Source organism: Zootoca vivipara, chromosome 7 (assembly GCF_965207765.1).
Source record: "Zootoca vivipara chromosome 7, rZooViv2.hap1.1, whole genome shotgun sequence".
Lineage (NCBI taxonomy): Eukaryota > Metazoa > Chordata > Lepidosauria > Squamata > Lacertidae > Zootoca > Zootoca vivipara.
Window position 1 is genome coordinate 85,691,130 of NC_142590.1, and position 20,321 is coordinate 85,711,450.

A 20,321-nucleotide genomic window follows, 5' to 3' on the forward strand; every position below is an offset into this window, starting at 1 on the left:
GACGTCAGGCGTGTGACGCTGAACCCGCGGATGGGCAAAGCCTGTCAGAAAATGGCGGAGCTAGGATAAAAGCTTGGGGTGGGTGAGACTTTTTGATTTATTTACGTGTATGCCGTTTCTTCTTCTTTTACAAACAAACCGTACAGAAAAAACCTGGGTGCCTAAAAACGAGAAGAAACCACGATAAAATCATTGTGTGTGTGTGTGAGAGAGATATATCTCGTTCATTCATTTATATATATGGAGAAGGGAGCGAGATGCGCTGCGTGTGTGTCAGTGAGAAAGGCGGTTGAGCTGAGGGGGGGGGCGGCCTTTTGTGGAAAAGAAGAAAAAGTCCATGGGCAACTAGATATTTGCCTCAGAAAATGTGCTGGGCAAGCTGGGGGAGCCGCTGCCGCTGCAGTATGTATTTATTTTAAATTTAATTAATTAATTAATTCATTTAATGTTAAGAAAAGAAACCAACACCCCAGAGTGGGTTGCAAAAAGATTAAACAAACAAACAAACAAACAAACATAAAACCGAGAAAGATTTGCAACGCTGCTTTCAAAACACGCAGAAGTTAAAAATGCCAAATCAGGTGAAAATGACCTCAGCTCTCTTTAAGCATCCAGGTAGGCTTGTCTAAACAGAAGAGCGCACCAAAAAAGAGGGCAGTTGTTGATTTGATTCTGATAGTGCAGGGTGTCCCAAAGTGCAGGTGCTGCCACACGGAACGATCCCGAGCTCTTAACGCAGATGTGCTGTGGACGTTGTGCGGCGCCTGCTGTAAGTGCCAATTCCAATCTGATCGAAGCAGCCGAGTGGGCGCATTAGGGTAAGGCGATATCGTAGCTACGCTGGTCCCAAGTTGTTACGGGCTTTGTATGCTAATAGTAGCCCCTTGGACCTGTCCCAGTAGCAAATCGGCAACCAGTGCAGGTCTCTGAGCATAGGTGACAAGGCCTCACTTCCGCCAGCAATTGTGCCGCTGAATTCTGCACTAATTGCAGCTTCCGGATCAAGCACAAGGGAAACTCCACACAGAGCACATTGCAGTAATCCAGTTTTGAAGCAGCCAGTGCATTAACTACTGTGGCTAGGCTTTAGTCCCAAGACTTGTTGCTGTTTAATCCACTTAATGCCATAATAGGCTTCTAAGCGGTTTACAAGTGTGAATTAAATCCATAATTAAAACGCACAATAAAAATATGATAGGCGTGTGCTTTGTTTATCATTCTGGTTAGTAGTCTCAGACATTCCTATCCCACCAGGATGGCTAACAGTGCAGTCTTGGGACACAGGTGGCGCTGTGGGTTAAACCACAGAACAGAGCCTCGGGCTTGCCGATCAGAAGGTTGGCAGTTCGAATGTCGCAACGGGGTGAGCTCCCGTTGCTCGGTCCCAGCTCCTGCCAACCTAGCAGTTCAAAAGTATGTCAAAGTGAAAGTAGATAAATAGGAACCGCTGCTCTGGTTCGCCAGAAAGTGGCTTAGTCATGCTGGTCACATGACCCGGAAGCTGTACGACGGCTCCCTCGGCCAGTAAAGCGAGATGAGTGCCGCAACCCCAGAGTCGTCCACAACTGGACCTAATGGTCAGGGGTCCCTTTACCTTTACCTAATCTCCCACTGTGTTCAGTTGGGCTTGCTATTGGCTAAGTCTCTATATAGGGTGGCAGCCTAACTTGGTTTTTTTCATTCTACTGGTCCTTGCCACGTTATGTGGCTGTTCACAACACAAAACTTTGTGCAGTAACTGTGCTGAAGCCAATCAAGCCTGGGTATGGTCAGCACTTGCGAAAGGTAACCATTTGAGAATTCCACGTCTTGGGTTTTGTGTTGGAAGAAAAAGGAAGTTATAAATGTGCTAAATACACTAATAATAATACCTCACACATTTGGCTGGGTTTTCCCAGCCACTCTAGGCGGCTTACAGCATATATCAGGGGTCAGCAAACTTTTTCAGCAGGGGGCCATTCCAGTGTCCCTCAAACCTTGTGGGGGGCCGGACTATATTTTGAAAAAAAATATGAACGAATTCCTATACCCCACAAATAACCCAGAGATGCATTTTAAATAAATGGACACATTCCACTCATGTAAAAACACCAGGCAGGTCCCACAAATAACCCAGAGATGCATTTTAAATAAAAGGACACATTCTACTCATGTAAAAACATGTTGATTCCCGGACCGTCCGCGGGCCGGATTTAGAAGGCAGTTGGGCCGCATCCGGTCCCCGGGCCTTAGTTTGGGGACCCCTGACATATTTGAAAACATAGTAAAACACCAAACAATCTGGTGAAGAAGCAATCTGGTGCTCTTGCTAGTGTGCTTGCACTGTGGTAAACTCTCTTCTGCCTATAAGCAACGACAATGCACATACCAGGAAGCTGGTGCATTGTGTCGGTGCACACTGCAGTCCACTGCACCCTCCTAGTATCACTGTCATGCCACTCTGTTGGAGTGCTTGTATTGCCCTTGCTTCAAAAGTGTCCCTAAGTGCAGTTCTTTTACACATGCCCACGGGACTGAGTGTTAGTTATTTTTTTAGAGAAGGTAAATGAATACAGTACTACTGAATTGTAGAATTGGAAGGGACCACAGTGGTCATTTAGTCCAACCACCTGCCATGCAGGAATCTCAAGGAAAGCATTTATGACAGATGGCCATCCAACCTCATCTTAAAAACCTCCAAGCAAAGAGTGGGATTAACCTGCTTCCTATCACTAGTGAACCTGCCGACTGAATCAAGCCTACCCTTTCATCTGAATTGTTGCATTCTGGGTTCTGATTCTTAATTGTGCTTAAGTGTGACAGAATGTTGATTTTATATTATAAAAGTTAAAATAACCAGACAGTTGTGCCATCACTTAACAAAAGAATGACTGCATTTGTTCCATATTCTCAACATGCCAGTTTGATTCTGCAAATACTGTATGCAAGTGGGATGCGCAAGGATAAGTGTTTGGATGACTGAGGTATCTTTATACTCTACAAAGAATATAACAGGACTGATTTGGGGGCGTTCTGCAATAACAAAAGTGTTTGTGATAATGCTCTTGTGAGGGCAGCAATTCATCAGAGTTAAGTGTACTTGATTTTCCAGCCCTTTCACAACCACTGCAACTCAGAAATGGAAGCAGCTGTGCATAATTGGTCTTTTCAGGAATGAATTTGTGTTCAGTTTTGATACATTGGCACTTCTTGTTTTCTCGGTGTTTGCTCTTTAGTATGTCTTGATCTCGGCAGCACTTTTTCTCCCTTGATAGGCAAATATGCAACAAATACCCATCAGAGCTTGGTTGGAAAGCCAATGGAGAGTGACACATTCACACATACAGAGTTACTTACTTCAGAAGAGCTGGCACAGGAATCTTAGCACAACCTGCACGAGGTGTTCCAAGTCTCGGCGACTGGGATATAAAAGAAACATTTCAGAAAAGAAGCTGGTAAAGTATTGAAAAATATTCAATTTAGCTGCAAATTAAATTTACTGGCACTGCAATATATTTCTTGTCTTCTCTTACTTGCTTTTGGAGTTCCCTGACTTCCACTTTCCTATAACACATTGATTTTAAACCCTTTGTAAATTTAAGACATATATACAGGTTGAAAAAGGCTGCAATCTTTACTTCCCTAAGTAAAGATACATAGGAATGAACTGTCTGTTATCTTTGTTTATTTACTAAATTTCCATTTCCCCACTCCCATTCTCCCAGGAGTACCAGGCACCATACATATAGTCATACCTTGGGTTGCATACGCTGGGGGTTGCGTACTTTCAGGTTGCATACTTGGCGAACCCAGAAGTGTTTACTTCCGGGTTCCGCCGCATGCGCAGAAACGTTCTGCGCGCTTCACGTTTGCGCTAAAGCGCTGCTCGGTTTGAGTACTTTTCGGGATGCGAACAGCAACCTGGAACGGATTGGGTACTCAACCCGAGGTACCACTGTAGTTTCTCCCCGCCACCACTTCCTTCTTATCCTGACAGCCATCTTATGAGAGTTTAGGATGGGAGATGGTAGACAGCCAGCTGGTTGCAAGGCTGAGCAGGATTTGATGAACCAGTCTCTCTCCAGTCCAAGTTCAGTGCTCTGTTTACTGTATCATTTTTGCTCTTGTGCATACATGTAAGAATAAGGGGTCTCAATGTCACTTCATTATTTGGCTTTTAGTGGGGCTGCAAAATGGCTTCAAAGCCTCTTGTTAGTTAGAATTCAGCTGCAAGAATTCTGACAGTTGTAGATAGTTGGGACCATAGTTCACTGACCTTAACAAAAATGTGTTCATATCTTGCTAATTCTGTTTGTTTCTGTACTGTGAAGTTGTGCATTAAGTACTTGTGTATGATTTAGATTGTATTTGGCCTTAATTTCATATACTGTACAAATTTAATAATAATAATATTAATAACAAGAACTTCAGATTTACATGGCAAGTTTGTGTTAAAAAAGCAGGTGGGCCAGTCATTTTTCCTCTTCAAGTAGATTTTCCAGTTATATAATGGTGGATAGCCCTGCCCTGTGCATCCTGCTTTTTGTTCATGAACCCCATGCCAAATCATGAGATAGTCTGTGCCCAGAACTGCATTTGTCAAGTACTGATCAGCTCACAAGCTGAAGATTATGTTTGATAACTAAGGTTACTAGAGTACATATTGTGGCTATTTATTGTGAGATCACAACTCATCTTGTGAAAAATATGGCTGCATAATCCTCTCTGTTGATGAAAGGGCTCTCTTGTTCAACTTAATTTGCAATGTGCTTGAGATTGCAAGTTTATAAATCCTTTTAGCAACAAACCACAGAGAAAGGGCAACTATTGTGCTGCTTTTGAGTAATTTAAGGCAGCAGTTTGGTGTTTTAACCACTTGGTGATGCTATGTAAATTCAGAAAAGGTTCTTTCCCTCAAATATTGTCACAACTTAAACACACAGCTGGCCATCTGCATTTTGCCCAGGCACTCACCCTGCGTTATTTTCAATCTCCTCAACCTTTCTCTGTAGCATTTGCCTAACTGGCCATGTTTGTGGCAATCAATTCCCCTCCAGGTGTTTGTGCTTTAAAAAAACAAAATATAATTCTTTGGAGTTATCACAAGACTTAAGATATTACCAGTGATTCTGTACTGATTTATAGATTATATTTCTTAAAAAACTCACAGGGAACATAGCAATTATTTGGCTATATTACAGCAAGAAGAAGAGTTGAAAAGTGAAATAAAAAACAAATTGTAACAGCTGGGTCAGTGAGATTGATGTTGGGATAGCTACAGCTTCTCTCCTGCAAGACGGGGAAAATACTAGATAAATATGTCCTTTAAATGCTGAATGCTGTTTTTACAGCATAACTGGGTTGTGTTAGAGAACACTAGAATAAACCATCCGTTTCCTCCCTCTGCCCCTTTCACGGTTCAAATACATTACAGTATTTTGAGCTCTGTAACCTCAGGGATCACTTTCCACATCAACCTTTGTTGAGGAAGCTTTTCATGTCTGCCGTGGAGCTCCAACCTACCATAGAGCATTTGGGGACATGTTCTGGATGCCTACTCGGTTCAGGCAGGCCACTGGTCCAAATTTGTTGGGTCTTGTTGGCAGCACAAGAGTGCCCTTTTGAACGTACCCACCTCTTCCGTGCAGCACTGCATTGCAGGACAAGGTCCACTACCAGTGAGCAAGTTCTCTTTAAGGCAAACTTACCTGTCATTGTCAGTCCTTTCACAGAGGAGCCCCTGATAAGTCTCCAAGGGTCCCCTGAACAAACTGAATGCCGCTGCCTTGGAATAAATTAGATAGCAGTGAAGCACTTTGTACCCTGACAAGAGGCACTGTATGATAAGGAGGACTGCCTGCTGTATTTGCCCCTCGCTTCTGATCATAAATACCCTTGAGAAATGGGGATTGAGTGCAACTAGGAATATAGGAAGCTGCCTTCTATCAAGTCAGAGCATTTGCTCATCTCTTTTGGTATTGTTTCTTCAATGACTGGCCCAACTTAGAGATGCCAGGAACTGGACCTGGGGCCTTTTGTATGCAAAGCCCTGAGCTTCCAGCCCTTCCCACTTTACTTGGAATGAAAATGAAGAAGGGGCTGGGTGTATTTCCCTGCAAAGTGTCTTGCATAATAAAATACCTAATCTTTCATATGGCTTCTCATTCAGCAGGGGAACCCAGGGCAGTACCACCAGGGCTTGTTAGAGTGCATAAGGAGAGTTGCAGGAGGGAAAGTCCTAGCTATTTAGGACTTTAAAGGTGAAAACGAGCAATTTGAATGAAAACAAATGACCAGTTAAGACCACAACGGAACCTGCTGTGGCTAAACAGTCTGGCAATGGCATTTTGAACCAATTGAATCAGTGCTTTTCAAGAGCTACTCCATGGAAAACATAATATACTAGTACGGAAAATCTGCCCCCTTTTTCTTCATTGGTCACTATATGAAATAGATGCATCATTGCTTGTTCGTCATACTAGTGCCTTTGCAATAATTGCCCAGAACACTGGAATGTGGAATCAAGTTTCCTTCTTAGTGAAGAACTGGTAGAATTCTGAGAAATGTCCAAAACATCTAAAGGATGGATCAGGCTCCAGAATACACATCTCATAGTTTGTGGCCTTGAGTATAAGCATTTGTGCTTGGTAATAAATGCCAGATAAATTTATCTGACCGGTACCTTAAATGCAATATGCATCTCTCTCTCTCTCTCTCTCTCTCTCTTATCAAATGGAAATTTAATTAATTCCTAGTAGGCTTAGAATTGAAAATTTCTTAAATGTCCTGATTTGCTTTTCTGAATAGTGTTTCTCCCTATTTCAGACCCGATACTTTGTAGATCATCGAAGGATATATGTGGTAGGAGGCAAAGGAGGTGATGGTATCAGCTGTTTTCATAGTGAGCCTAGAAAAATATATGGAGGTCCTGATGGTGGAGATGGAGGAGATGGGGGCCACATTATACTGAAAGGTAAGAGATAATGTATCTTAAACAAATCATGATACATTTGTTTATTTTGTTTCTAGACTGCCCTTCAACCAAAGTTCTTGGGGCAGTTTCCAAAAAATCAATAAAACAATTAAAATACAATGCAATACATAAAATAATTTCAATGCAAGTAATGTAAAACTCAAAATCCAACATAATGTTTTACATTTAACAAAAAGCCGTATATAACTGGACCAGCCTAAAATTAATCTAAAAATAGTTTTCCAAAAACGAGAAAGCATTTTATATAATAATATTATATAATATATAATAATAAGCTCAGTTTATTTTGGGTGAATCACTGTAAAAAAGAGAGGATCCAGCTGGTTGACAACTTGACATGAATTATGTGCCTATGCCGTAGAGATACTGGAAGGAAATAATAGAAAGCACATCTCTCTGACCTTGCTTTTATGCATGAAAGTGGATACCATTTTCCCTCTTGAAGCCAAAAGCTACCATAATAATACACTTATATAATACACTTATAATACACTTATGGATTGTGCTTCAGCATTGTGGTGATGAGAGTGGCATAATGACCTAAGTGGAATAGAAAAACCTTATTGAGAGTGCATACCAAAGGTACTTAGAAACAGCCTTGAAACTGCATATTAGCACCTGTGTTCCACAAGGCAGAAATTCTCCGAAAGAAGAGGCAGCTCTTATACTGGTGGATGCCCAGAATAAACATGGGCAGATTAATTGCTTGCACCCAGTGGTGTTCCATTGAATTGTAGACTTGGATGGGTTCCCAAGGATCATCCAGTGCAACCCCCCTGCAGTGCAGGCATCATAACTTAAGCACCCATGACAGATGGCCATCTAACCTCTGCTTAAACAACCTCCAGCGAAGGAGAGCTCACCACCTTCCAAGGTAGTCTGTTCCATTGTTGAACAGCTCTTACTGTCAGAAAGTTCTTCCTAATGTTTAGCTGGAATCTCCTTTCTTGTAACTTGAATTGTCTAAAGGGGGCACTTCTGCTTTATATAAGTTGCATAGAAGTACCTTGGGGAAATTTACAGACACACAGGCTTGCTGCGTAAAAGTATCTTCCATCTATGGGATTCATAATGTATAAATCAGTCCAGCCTCCACTAGAATCTGTGTGTATGCTTATGCTCCATTGATCGGAATGGTGCTTAAACAGATCAAACTTTGATTGGATTGCTCAGGTATTGCACACCAAAGTCATCCTGGGAGTTATGCCCTAATGAAGCAAAATACAGCTCAGTTCTATGCATTCCTACACTTAAGTAGGCTTCACTGTGTTCACTGGGGCTTGCATCCATCCTCAGTGTGCATATGATTGCATTCTTTTCCAAGCTTGCTGCTGAATTTTCAAACTCCTATACCCACAGCATGCCTAGACTAAGCTGTCGGTGGCTGCATGGGCACAGGGCTGGTTGTGTAATGCTTTTGCTCATTTGACAAGCTCTACATTAGGTGATAGCGCAATTCCTGTATATTTTCTGCTCAGTAATTGTGCTGAAATTGCAGCTTTGAAAAGGCAATTCCAATACAATGAAAAGTAAACTATTTTAAATTGAACGTGCTCTCTTACACGTGAAGAGCCATTCTTCAAAAACATATGGCTTGAACCTCTTTACTGAATGCATCAGTAGCTGTAAAATGTTTGGTGGTTATTTTGTGGCACTGGGTTTTTTTTGTATCTTAACTTGCATTCCAGAAACTTTCTTAAGCTCCTTATATACAAAGTGCATGGTAATCACAGTACCATCTTTTGCAAAGTACTGTCTTAAGAAGCTTAGCTGCATTAATACTAGTATTTATTATTTGAGCACCTAAAACACTAGGTGTGGTATTGAGTACAAACAGAAACAGGTCTGTGCCTAAATTGCTTGTTTTCTCATACAATGTAGACAAAAAAGACCCATAATTGAAACTGGAGGAAGAGAAGGAGAATGTAAAAATGTAAACCATAATAACTCTGTTATAGCTTTAATCTGTAAGGCATATTTAAATAAGGAAATAAGAATGAATGAACCAACTATAGGCTGGCAATGAATTCCATTAAAAGAAGCAAAAAGAGGAAAGAGCAGAAAGGTGCAAAGCAGAAGGAGATGTATGAGACTTATCAAAGAAGGGAACACAAATGATCAAGAGGACACAAATAATCAAGAAGATGAATTGGAGAAAAAGGTGGGCGGGGGGGGGGGGCGCGGACAACACAAGTTTTGATTCAAAGATCCTATAAGTCAAGCAGAATTTGCTTGTGCTCACAAGGGTTTGTTCATTTCACTCATTCTGCTGACCCTCAAGAGTGGGGATGGGAAACGCTGTCCTGCAAATTTTCTGCACAACTACAACTCCCATCATCCCTAACCTCTGGCTGTGCTGGCTGGGATTGATGGGAACTGGACTCCAGCAACTTTTGGAGGACCAGAGGTTCTTTATCCCTCCTTTAGAGCCAGGATCAAGGCAGCTCACAGAGATCCACTATACTTAGAAGTGCCTTCTACTTGAATGGTGGGATCATTTGATCCAAGATACTACCTGAAATTTAGAATAATATGGTAACATTACCACCATAAAGTAATCCAAAGAAAAGGAACATGATGCTTGTGTTTTTATACTGTAAACCACCCTGTGAGCTTCGGATGAAGGGTGGTATATAAGTATAATAAATAATAATGATATATTTCTATGCGGGGGGGGGGGGTTGAACACAAGAAAAAAAGCCCAAGTTGGGTGGCAGAGTTCAAGATAGAATAGGGTGCTTAAGATGGGAATAGAGAATTACAATAAACTAGCCAGAATAAGTTAATGAACCAAAGTGTGTTTATCGTCAACAGAACGGATTAATGAATTCTGGCAGTTTTAACTACTGAAAACAAAGTTCTGTAGAACAAGGTGTGAAACAATTTTTATTTTTTGGCATTTTTCAAGTTGTCTTCCTAAGATCATTGGAATATTTTGGTTTTGGTGATCACAAGCGAAGTTACCTTCTGAAAGACATTGCTTTCAAAAATATTTTAATGTACATTAATACGCTGTTAGCATTCTGATATGGTTTAGGCAGGCAAGCAGTAAGAACACCAGATCAATCCTAGTATTGCTTTGTCCCAGTGTCCTCTACTGGGTAGTGCAGACACAACATTCTCTGACATTAATGATGTGTCCTCATCTTGGAATCACTTGATTTGCATATGCAGACAAGAAAATTTATCTAATATGAGTACTGTACACTTCAAACATTTTGAATCTTCCTTTACAGTGGATAAGCAAGTCAGATCCTTGGCTTCTCTTCTCTCACTCTATCGAGGCTTCAATGGAGTAAATGGAGGGAGCAAAAACTGTTATGGAGCTGCTGGTAAAACGATCTATATTAAGGTAAGCAGCTAATGTTTTAATTTTAAGTTTTATACATTTCATATTTTTTTAAGTAATTGTCTTTGTTTGCTGCCCCATAACACCCATGACCCAGGTGGCGCTGTGGTTAAACCACTGAGCCTAGGGCTTGCTGATCAGAAGGTCGGCAGTTCGAATCCCTGTGACGGGGTGAGCTCCCGTTGTTTGGTCCCAGCTCCTGCCAACCTAGCAGTTCGAAAGCACGTCAAAATGCAAGTAGATAAATTGGAACCGCTACAGTGGGAAGGTAAACAGCGTTTCCATGTGCTGCTCTGGTTTGCCAGAAGCGGTTTTGTCATGCTGGCCACATGACCTGGAAGCTGTACGCCGGCTCCCTCGGCCAATAATGCGAGATGAGCACGCAACCCCAGAGTCGGTCACGACTAGACCTAATGGTCAGGGGTCCCTTTACCTTTAACACAACTTACTTCTCTAATTTACAACCTTTTAAATGCTTCCAAGCATACTTCATCTATGTGAGAGAGCTCGGAGAGCTTGCTGGGACAATTTGGATTTCTGCTTGCACTCGGGCATAAGCAAATCGCAACGCATTGCAAACTGTCATCTTTGCTTTGCTTAACTTCCTTTTTACTTTCAAGGTTCCCATTGGTACGGTGGTTAAAGAGGACTGTACAATTGTGGCTGATCTCAACCATCATGGTGAGGAGTATGTTGCAGCCTATGGTGGAGCTGGAGGGAAAGGCAACCGTTTCTTTCTGGCCAATGACAATCGAGCACCAACAACTGCTACTGAGGGTGAACCAGGTCAAGAAAAAATTCTCCATTTGGAGCTTAAAACCATGGCCCATGCAGGGTTGGTGAGTCTGCTTTTTTCAATAGAACATTTGACTCTGGAGGAACAAACCTTCATTGTTTAGTTAGGAATAGCTCCATAATGTGGAGGGATGTGGGTGGCGCTGTGGTCTAAACCACTGAGCCTCTTGGGCTTGCTTATCTGAAGGCTGGCAGTTCAAATCCCCGTGACGGGGTGAGCTCCCATTGCTCTGTCCTAGCTCCTGCCAACCTAGCATTTCAAAAGCACGCCAGTGCAAGTAGATAAATAGGTACTGCTGCGGTGTGAAGGTGTTTCCGTGCGCTCTGGTTTCCGTCACGGTGTTCCGTTGCGCCAGAAGCGGTTTAGTCATGCTGGCCACATGACCCGGAACGCTGTCTGTGGACAAACGCCGGATCCCTCGGCCTGAAAGCGAGATGGGTGCCGCAACCCCATAGTCGCCTTTGACTGGACTTAACTGTCCAGGGATCCTTTGCCCTTTTTTATACCTTTACCCATAATGTGGAGTGAGGGAGATACGACTTTAAAAATCTAGTTCATTGATTTGTATTGGTGTGTGTGTGTGTATGTGCTTTTCTGCTTGGATCTCTTGACTTGAAGGCTGATGAGTTTCATGGTAGCAACAACTGGAAAACTTGGGCTCGCCATGGGCTAGCTGTTATGAACAACACGTATCATGCTGAAGCATGTGGGTGCAGCATTTTCACAAACCCCGTCTATGCGCACCTATGTATTAAAGTGCAATGTTCTAGCTTCAGCCAAACAGTGACGTGTCTGAACAGTGTGGCTAGAGACCTGCCTTCTAAATAATCCTGATTGGGCTCTTTATTCCAGGTCGGATTCCCTAACGCTGGGAAGTCTTCACTGTTGCGAGCCATCTCTAATGCAAAACCAGCAGTGGCTTCCTACCCATTCACAACCTTAAATCCACATGTAGGCATTGTTCACTATGAAAACTATGAGCAAGTTGCAGGTATGTTTTTATAAGACTTCATTTCAAGTGCTTAATATTTTTATTGAGCTTCCATTACATTTCCTCTTGAAAGAGCCAAAAGAAAAATTGTGTATCATAGACACATGGTGTATATTTTTGTGTTTTTATATTGTCAACTGGCTTGTGATCTTCGGGTGAAGGGCGGTAAAACAAATACCCCATACTTCTTTTGGCAGTCCTGTGCTTGCTGTGATCAGCTGGCCTAAATACAAAATCACAGCCTCACTTAAAACAATTATAGTATAGTATAGTACAATCATAGTACAGTACAGCTAAGAGACTTGACAACATTAAGATACTTGTATCCTGTTTGGTAATAAATACATTAGTCCCGCAATATTTGTGGGGTGACTGTAGTCTACGGGTTAAACAACAGGGGTTCAAATTATTATTATTATTATTTATTATTTGGCTCATGAGGCTGTTTTGCCCAAATCATGCCAGTGGAGTCAGGAACCTTGAAGTACTTTCCTGATTGTGCATTGGCAAGGAAAAGCAGGCTTAAGCTTTACAGCCCATCAGCCTGATGAATTGGATGTGCAAGGGAATTATCCATGGAAAATCGACCCTGGACCCTCCTTGTCAGTCCTTCCCCAGCTGGATCTCACAAGCCAAGATAAGCACAGGTCGAGTAGGCACATTGCTGCACTACCTCTTCCCCTCTGCATATGCCTGAAGATTTGAAAAAGAGCGGGGAAGGGGGAATTGGTAGCAAGGATAAACAGATGCTGTCTACCAAGCTAACCCCAGTATCGGTGGACTCCTATGGGATGGTATTAAAGCTAACCATTTTGGAAGAGACAGTGCCTTGTGTCATCTCTAATTGGTCTGCTTTATTCACATAGAAACTACTGAATGGTGTTGCCGAGAATATTTTCTTTCAAATCCCCAAGCACAGAATGAGTATCTGCTTTGAGCGAGCATCCACTAATCCATTCTCCGGGGATGTGCCTTGGGCAGTTGGGGGCAACGGCTTGTCAGCCGCCTCCGACAAGCTCTCACAAGTGCTGCAGTTTCTCCGCTGTCTCTGATCTTATCCAAACCCCAGCATGAATAAAGCAAAGTGATGCATCCCTGGCAAGCCCTCTAGGCTTGCAAAGCAGTTTGGAAAAGTAAGAAACAGCAGGAGAGACTCTTGGGGTTGTATCTTGTTCGTGTCTTGTTAGTTCAAGGACGTCCTTCTGCTCAATGGAACTACCTCTCCCATTCCTCTCCAAGCACAGTCACCCAACCTGCTGTGGAGGGTTGAGGTACCCTCAGAACATTTGGGGTGGGGCACATGGAAAGAAGAGAGGAAGTCCTGCTGCGCAGGCAGATGTCCTTGCACTAATGGCATCATGGCATGGCTTGGTTATATATTGCTATTTCTTACTTTTTCATACTGTAGCACAAACTAATGAAATCCCCACGTCTCTCCAAAGCCCACTTCAAATGCTAGAGGATCTGAAAAGGGGTAAGAGTGAATAGGAAGCACACATAAATGCTGTCAGTGTTCTCGAAGCTACCAACATGAGTTTGACCAAACTGCGGGAGGCAGTGGAAGACAGGAGTGCCTGTCGTGCTCTGGTCCAGGGAGTCACGAAGAGTCGGACACAACTAAATGACTAAACAACAACAAGCCACACTGATATTTGTGGACCCCTGTAGTATGATGCTCAGGAGGAAATGTATAACAGCTCTTTCTACTCCTACCTGCTGGCTGCTTGTAGCCATGCTGATTTTGCTGATGGAGTTCTTTGCATGCTTGAATGATGCTGCTTTCTGGTTCTAGTCTTGCAGGCAAAATCTGACGTTTGTGTGACCATGCTCAAATGACCAGAATACTAATGATTGTTTTTGCTGCGTTCTGCTTTGTTTCCGTAGTTGCCGATGTCCCCGGGATAATAAAAGGGGCCCATCGAAACAAGGGGCTGGGCTTAGCCTTCCTGAGGCACATAGAACGTTGCCGCTTTCTTCTGTTTGTGTTAGACCTCTCGGTATCCGAGCCTTGGACTCAGCTGCAAGACTTAAAATATGAGCTGGAGCAGTATGATGAAGGCTTGTCAAAGAGACCTCATGCCATCATTGGAAATAAGTTTGATCTTCCACAATCAAAGAGCAATTTGTCTCTCCTCAAGGAACGAGTGGAACAGAAAGTCATCCCGTTGTCTGCTTTGACAGGTGAAAACCTGGAGGAGTTGTTCCTGCACCTGAAAGAACTGTATGATGAGTATGTCAAAACAGAAGAAGCACAGAACCATGCACCCATCAAGTGGTAGCTGGCCACAGGGACCTTCCGGCCATATTTAGGTGGAAAGTGGGTGGGGTGGGTGCAAAATACTTTGCTTTCAGAATAAATGTCTGTCTCTCTGGAGCAGTTGACCATAGAGGTTTCTCACCACCCTCTCTAGAGGAATGATCCAAGCTTGCAGAATCAGTGGATAACTGTGCTTCTAGAAATATAAATATTGCCAAGCAAGATGAGTATTTTCCTACTGCCTTCAATTAGAAATGTAAAGGGAAATAACTGTCTAGCTTCCAGGAATTTCTAGATAAAAATGTAAAAATTAGTTCCATGAGCCTGTGTGAAATAAATTTACATAAATCAATGTCTCTTGTGTAAAAGTAATTTTAAAACATGTTTTGTTTACTTCATGTGTGTGCCTTCAACAGCTGCTGATGTCCCTGTTTTTAATAGCTTGAAATTCCAATTTGTGTCCTGGACTTAATTAAAACTTTTCGTGGTGGTGTTCATTTTGGTATTGATGCCTGAACTGGAATCCTTTCCTTTCATTTGCTTTTCTATCTGTAAGAAAAAATAAATAAAAATAAGTGTCTAATTTGCATCAGAGGAGAGAGAAACTAGCGTGGTCTTTGTCGCATAGTTAACTTAAAAGCTGAAAATGGCAGAGCAATGCAGGTGCTTGAACCAGATTAGGACAGTGTTGTTCAGGGAGAAGCACCCTGAAAACCTGATGGAAGTAGCCGGAGTTTGCTGCCCATTGCAGATAGTCTTGGGAAGAATTAGATTCCAGTCAGGACTCCAAATTAAAAATGCTATGATTTTGTGGGCAAAGGATGTGGGACATAATATTATGATAGAGGATTGGGAGAAGTTGTGGAAGGAAAATATTAAATTCACTGCGTGTAGTTTATTAAAGGAGAATATAATGAAAATGATGTATAGATGGTATCTTACACCAGAAAAGCTAGCAAAGATTTACCACAATAATGAAAATAAATGTTGGAAATGTAAGAAAGAAATAGGTACATTTTACCACATGTGGTGGACATGTCCACTGGTGAATGACTTCTGGAATAAGATTTATAATGAGCTCAAGAAAGTGCTAAAAGGCACATTTGTGAAGAAACCAGAGGCATTCCTAGTGGGCATTGTAGGGAAGGAGATTCCCAAGGGAAAGATATCTTTTTTCATGTATGCCACTGCAGCAGCGAGACTTTTGATTGCTAAATACTGGAAGCAGCAAACGTTACCAACGATTGATGAATGGCAGATGAAGATGATGGAATTTATGGAACTGGCAGAGATGACCGGACGAATCCGCAACCGGGGAGAACAAGCGATTGAAGAAGAGTGGAAAGATTTTAAATTGTATTTAAAAAATTATGTTAAAGTAATATTCTAAGAACAGAAATTAAGTGGTAAATAAATCTGTGGATTAGGTGAAGAGGTTATTTCAGAATAGAAATTAAGAAATTTAATATTAAAAGTGAATAATTAGAGGTAGAATTTGCTAAAATTAGAAATGTGTTTGAGAAACACAGGGACGGGAACCCGAGGAGGTCCCAATATACACTGTGATAAAAATAAGTTATATAGCTTTTCATATTTTTATTTTGTGGTTTTTCCTGTTCTTTTATTGATTTTTGTACTGTATATTTTTGTTTTTTGTATCCATGTTTCCCCCACCTTTCTAATTTTTTTGTAAATCCCTTTTCTATTGTGAAAATCAATAAATATTTAAGAAGAAAAAAAAATAGATTCCAGTCAGGACTCCAGCAGGGCAAAAAATTAAAGATCTCTTCCCCTGATGTCATAATCTGCATCCACCTTGGGCATTCCCAACTATGCAAGAGTGAATTGTGTGACAAATGCTATATCTATGGTAATTTAGCCCCCAGATTCTAATGAACAAAAGACTTGGTAGCTTCCTGTATCCTCTGAAGTTATCTTGTTCTGTGACTGCTTTTGTGATTCCATCATCCATATTCCACAAATAGACGCATTCCTTCCCAACCAACCACTTAAAATGTTACCTTAAGCAAAACAGAATGGGCACATATCATACGCAAGCCAGAAATTTCTCCATCTTTTTTCAGAGGGATTACATGCTTCCAGTGTACATTAAGTATGGTACACTAGGAAGCTGCAATCTTGATTTACTCGTGTTTGTTTCTAAAGTGCATTAATGTTTGGATCTTTCTTGAGCCAGGGATGTTGCCTCTGTATTTTGATTGTGTCCTTAAATGCACAGCAACAACTCTTCCATGTCTCAGCAATTAATGCTAACCATTTTGTGTTTATAAAACTGGTTTATTGACAGTGATTATGGTGAACTTTTTCAGCAAGCCACATGGACTGTTAATCTTCATGCTGCTTTTGATTAATGTTTAGTATATACTAGCCCTGTCTACAACAGAAACCACACATTCACTGGAATATGTTTTATGGAAGCAGCAGCATCGTGATGCCAATCTAAAGTTTGTATCCAATGAAGTTGTCTCCTTAGTTCAATAGGACTTGCTCTCCCCCTGTCCAGTCACCATCCAAATCAGTTCTGAGGTTTCCCTCAAGCTCTAGATCAGATTTGGAGAGGGAAAAGGTTAAGTCCTTGCGATTTGTTGGATACAACCCTCTATCCCCAATCTACAGTGGGGATTGTGAGCAAAGCCTATTCTTACAAAGTGGATTAGGAAACATTTCCAGTCCAATCGAAAGGATCCTATATGTGCAGTTTTACCTATGTAAACACTATTCTTACTAAATAATAATAATAATAATAATAATAATAATAATAATAATAATAAATTTTTATTTATACCCCGCCCTCCCCAGTCAAAAACCGGGCTCAGGGCGGCTGACACCAACAGAACCACAATAAAACATAAAAACAATTAATTAAAATACAGATTAAAACACAGTATCAAAATTTAAAGTGCAGCCCCATTTCAAGTAGGCCATAAGTGGCTGACACCAACAGAACCACAATAAATCATAAATACAATTAATTAAAATACAGATTAAAATACAGTATTAAAATTTAAAGTGCAGCCTCATTTCAAGTAGGCCATAAATCCAAGCCATGAGGGAGAAAAACACAGGGGTCAGGCTGAGTCTAACCCAAAGGCCAGGCGGAACAGCTCTGTCTTGCAGGCCCTGCGGAAAGATGACAAATTCCGCAGGGCCCTGGTCTCCTGGGAAAGAGCGTTCCACCAGGTTGGGGCCAGTACTGAAAAGGCCCTGGCTCTAGTAGAGGCCAATCTAGCCATCTTATGACTCGGGATCTCCAGAATATTATTATTTGTGGACCTTAAGGTCCTCCGCGGGGCATACCAGGAGAGGCGGTCCCGTAGGTACGAGGGTCCCAAGTCGCATAGGGCTTTAAAGGCTTATTCACACCTTTTGCCCTGCTCTTCAATGCTCTGTGTCTGAGTAGGTGGGTTTTTTGGGGGAGGGGGGTTGCCCTGAGCTTTCCCCACAAAAACCGGCTCTTTAACGCTCAGTCAGAGCAATGTCAACAGCGAGTTTTTGTGGGGAAAACTCAGGAGCAAAAAAATAAAGGATGCTCAGACACAGGTGATATGAGCAGTGGAAAGGTAATAGTGGATAAGCACAACAAGACACAAAAGATAGAGAGTGGGAACACCAGTGCAATGCCAGTGAATATATCCTTTGTGCTAGAAACTTGCTTATTATTTTTTTAATAACTTCAAGCTCAGATCGAGGGTAACTTTCAGTCCCAGGTGCACATTTTCTGCACTAAAGAAGAGGATAGTGTTTCTCTTTGTCCTATAAGGGCATTGTCACCTCAAAGAACAGTAAGTTCCCACAATTGTCGGATGAAAAATGGCCAAGGGTAATGTGTTAATCCAGGAGCGAATGGGTCTTTCTACATGGAATATTGGCTTGCCCCAAGGTGATGCTAATGATTGGGGTAAGTTGCTACCCCAATACAATTTCTGCTTGCAAGACTTGCCTGGACATGTTTGAACAGTTCACGTTGCTGCAACTTTTAGTTCAGGTTTTCTTCTAAATTTGTTTGGACCTGTTTAGTTATCCACACGAGTGACTTATCTCTGCATCCTGCTTTTGCAAGATACTTGCAAAATATTCTCTTGATCACATTTTTCCAAGATGCAAGGTCATGTCACACCTGCAGCCTCTCTGCCTTTTGCAAATAAATAGAAATTTTTTTGCTGACTTTGGTAGTATAGCCAAATCCTGCTGAAGAACAGAGCAAAAGTCTATATGGAGTCTGCTTCAATGGAGTTCAACATCCCCCATCTGCCCATTACCTGTATCTATTCTCCTGCATGTAGCAAGGATTGGGCAGGATCGGGGAGGGGAGGCATTCGGACAGGACGGATGCTGACCCTGGCTTCTCCATGTAGAGTGATGGAAATACTCTATACTAACAGGAATGTAGTTTCATGGCATGCAGAATTATCCCAAGAGAGCCAACCATACGCTTATGGAAATGGACAATCAATGGACATTGCAAGCAGGGTCCAGGAACCTCAGAACCTCCAGATGCTGTTAAACTACAACTCCCATCAGCCCTGACCATTGACCACGTTGGCTGGGGATGATGGGAGTTGGAGTCCCGTGATGTAACGAAACGGCACAGAATTAAGTGTGCTTAAGCCCCTTGTTTTCAGTGCGCTTCAGCACACATAGCTACATGTTAGATTGTGAGCACAATCCAATCGAAAGCAACGAATAGCAAGAAGCAGCCATTTTTTTGTTGTTAGTTGAGAAAAAGAATCACAGAAAGGCAATGTCTTTGACTTTGTTTCTGCATATCTTCTTTTATTTTATTTTTTAAAAGCCTTAATCCTTTCGGCTGCAAGGCTTTGAATGCAGTCCTTAGTTACCCATTATAAGAATACAAAATGCTGTGCAGCTAGGAAGGAACAAGAATGTGCACTTTGCTATTCACTGGATTGCCCTTTTAAGCAACTGCTTTTTTGCAAGAAAAGTCTGGTTTTGTTTACTCATTGCTTCCATTTCTTAAATGGGGGGGAAATGACAGAGTGAGAGGACTGATTAATGTTTTTAATTAGGATTGGTCAGTGCAGCTGCAAAGGAGACTGGCGCTTTGCATAATGGGGAAAAGTAAAACTTCCTCCTGTGCCCCAGTGTCACATGTCCTTTGTCTCAGGGCCTGTTTACATGAGTCTTAGACTACTGCCAGGGCTCATTGTCAGCCGATTTCTGACTTTAAGCTGTGTTGAAAGTAGAATCGCATTATTGTAAAGTCAGAAGGGACACAGACGGTCATCAATGCCAGAATCTCAACTAATGAGATGGCCAAAATCTACAGTTGCAGACCCTCCATGTCCCTGTTTTCCAGGGACACTCCTGGATTTACAGAAGCTGAACCGGTTTCTGATTTGATTCCAGAATGTCCTGCTTTCCCTTAGGATGCTCCTATTTTCATTGGAGGGAATGGAGTTTTGCGACCCCGAGCCAAGGAGATAAATAACCATACAACCTTTAGAAGATATCTGAAGGGAAGTTTTTATTTTAAAAATGTTCATTGTTACATTATGTTTTTATATCTGTTGGAAGCCGACCAGAGTGGCTGGGGCAACCCAGTCAGATGGGCGGGGTATAAATAATAAAATTGTTATTATAGAAAAGGACGTTCCTATTTCCATCGGAGAAATGTTGGAGGGTATGCAGTTGTCTCTCCCTGAACCAATGAGTGAGACACACTGTTCTCAGCCATCTCTGTAGCAATAATTTACCTGTCCTCAGCAGCAAAATGCCCTGCACTGATGTATAGATGCTTCAAGTTGCCTGCACTAACTGGTAGCAGCACACCAGGGTTTCAAGCAAGGGCCATTCTCGGCCGTACCTGAAGATGCTGGGGATTGAACCTGGGACCTTGTGCATGAAAGGCAGATGCACTACCCCTGAGCTATGACCCATCCCCTAATACCATGAATATAGCAGATACCATGAAAT

The 20,321-nt window shown here is 41.9% G+C and overlaps 1 protein-coding gene across 2 annotated transcripts; it reads left to right on the plus strand.

The window, feature by feature from the left end:
• MTG2 (mitochondrial ribosome associated GTPase 2) lies at positions 1-14,971 on the plus strand. Of its 2 annotated transcripts, none has more exons than XM_035123997.3 (7): positions 1-82; positions 3,255-3,434; positions 6,805-6,952; positions 10,210-10,325; positions 10,943-11,161; positions 11,971-12,109; positions 13,994-14,971. In XM_035123997.3, the coding sequence occupies exons 2-7, from the start codon at positions 3,261-3,263 to the stop codon at positions 14,386-14,388; spliced, it is 1,191 nt and encodes a 396-aa protein (XP_034979888.3). In that variant the 5' UTR covers positions 1-82; positions 3,255-3,260; the 3' UTR covers positions 14,389-14,971. The 2 variants fall into 2 exon arrangements, with proteins under 2 accessions (XP_034979888.3, XP_034979887.3); XM_035123996.3 differs by having other exon boundaries at positions 1-78.
• Positions 14,972-20,321: the final 5,350 nt, after the last annotated feature.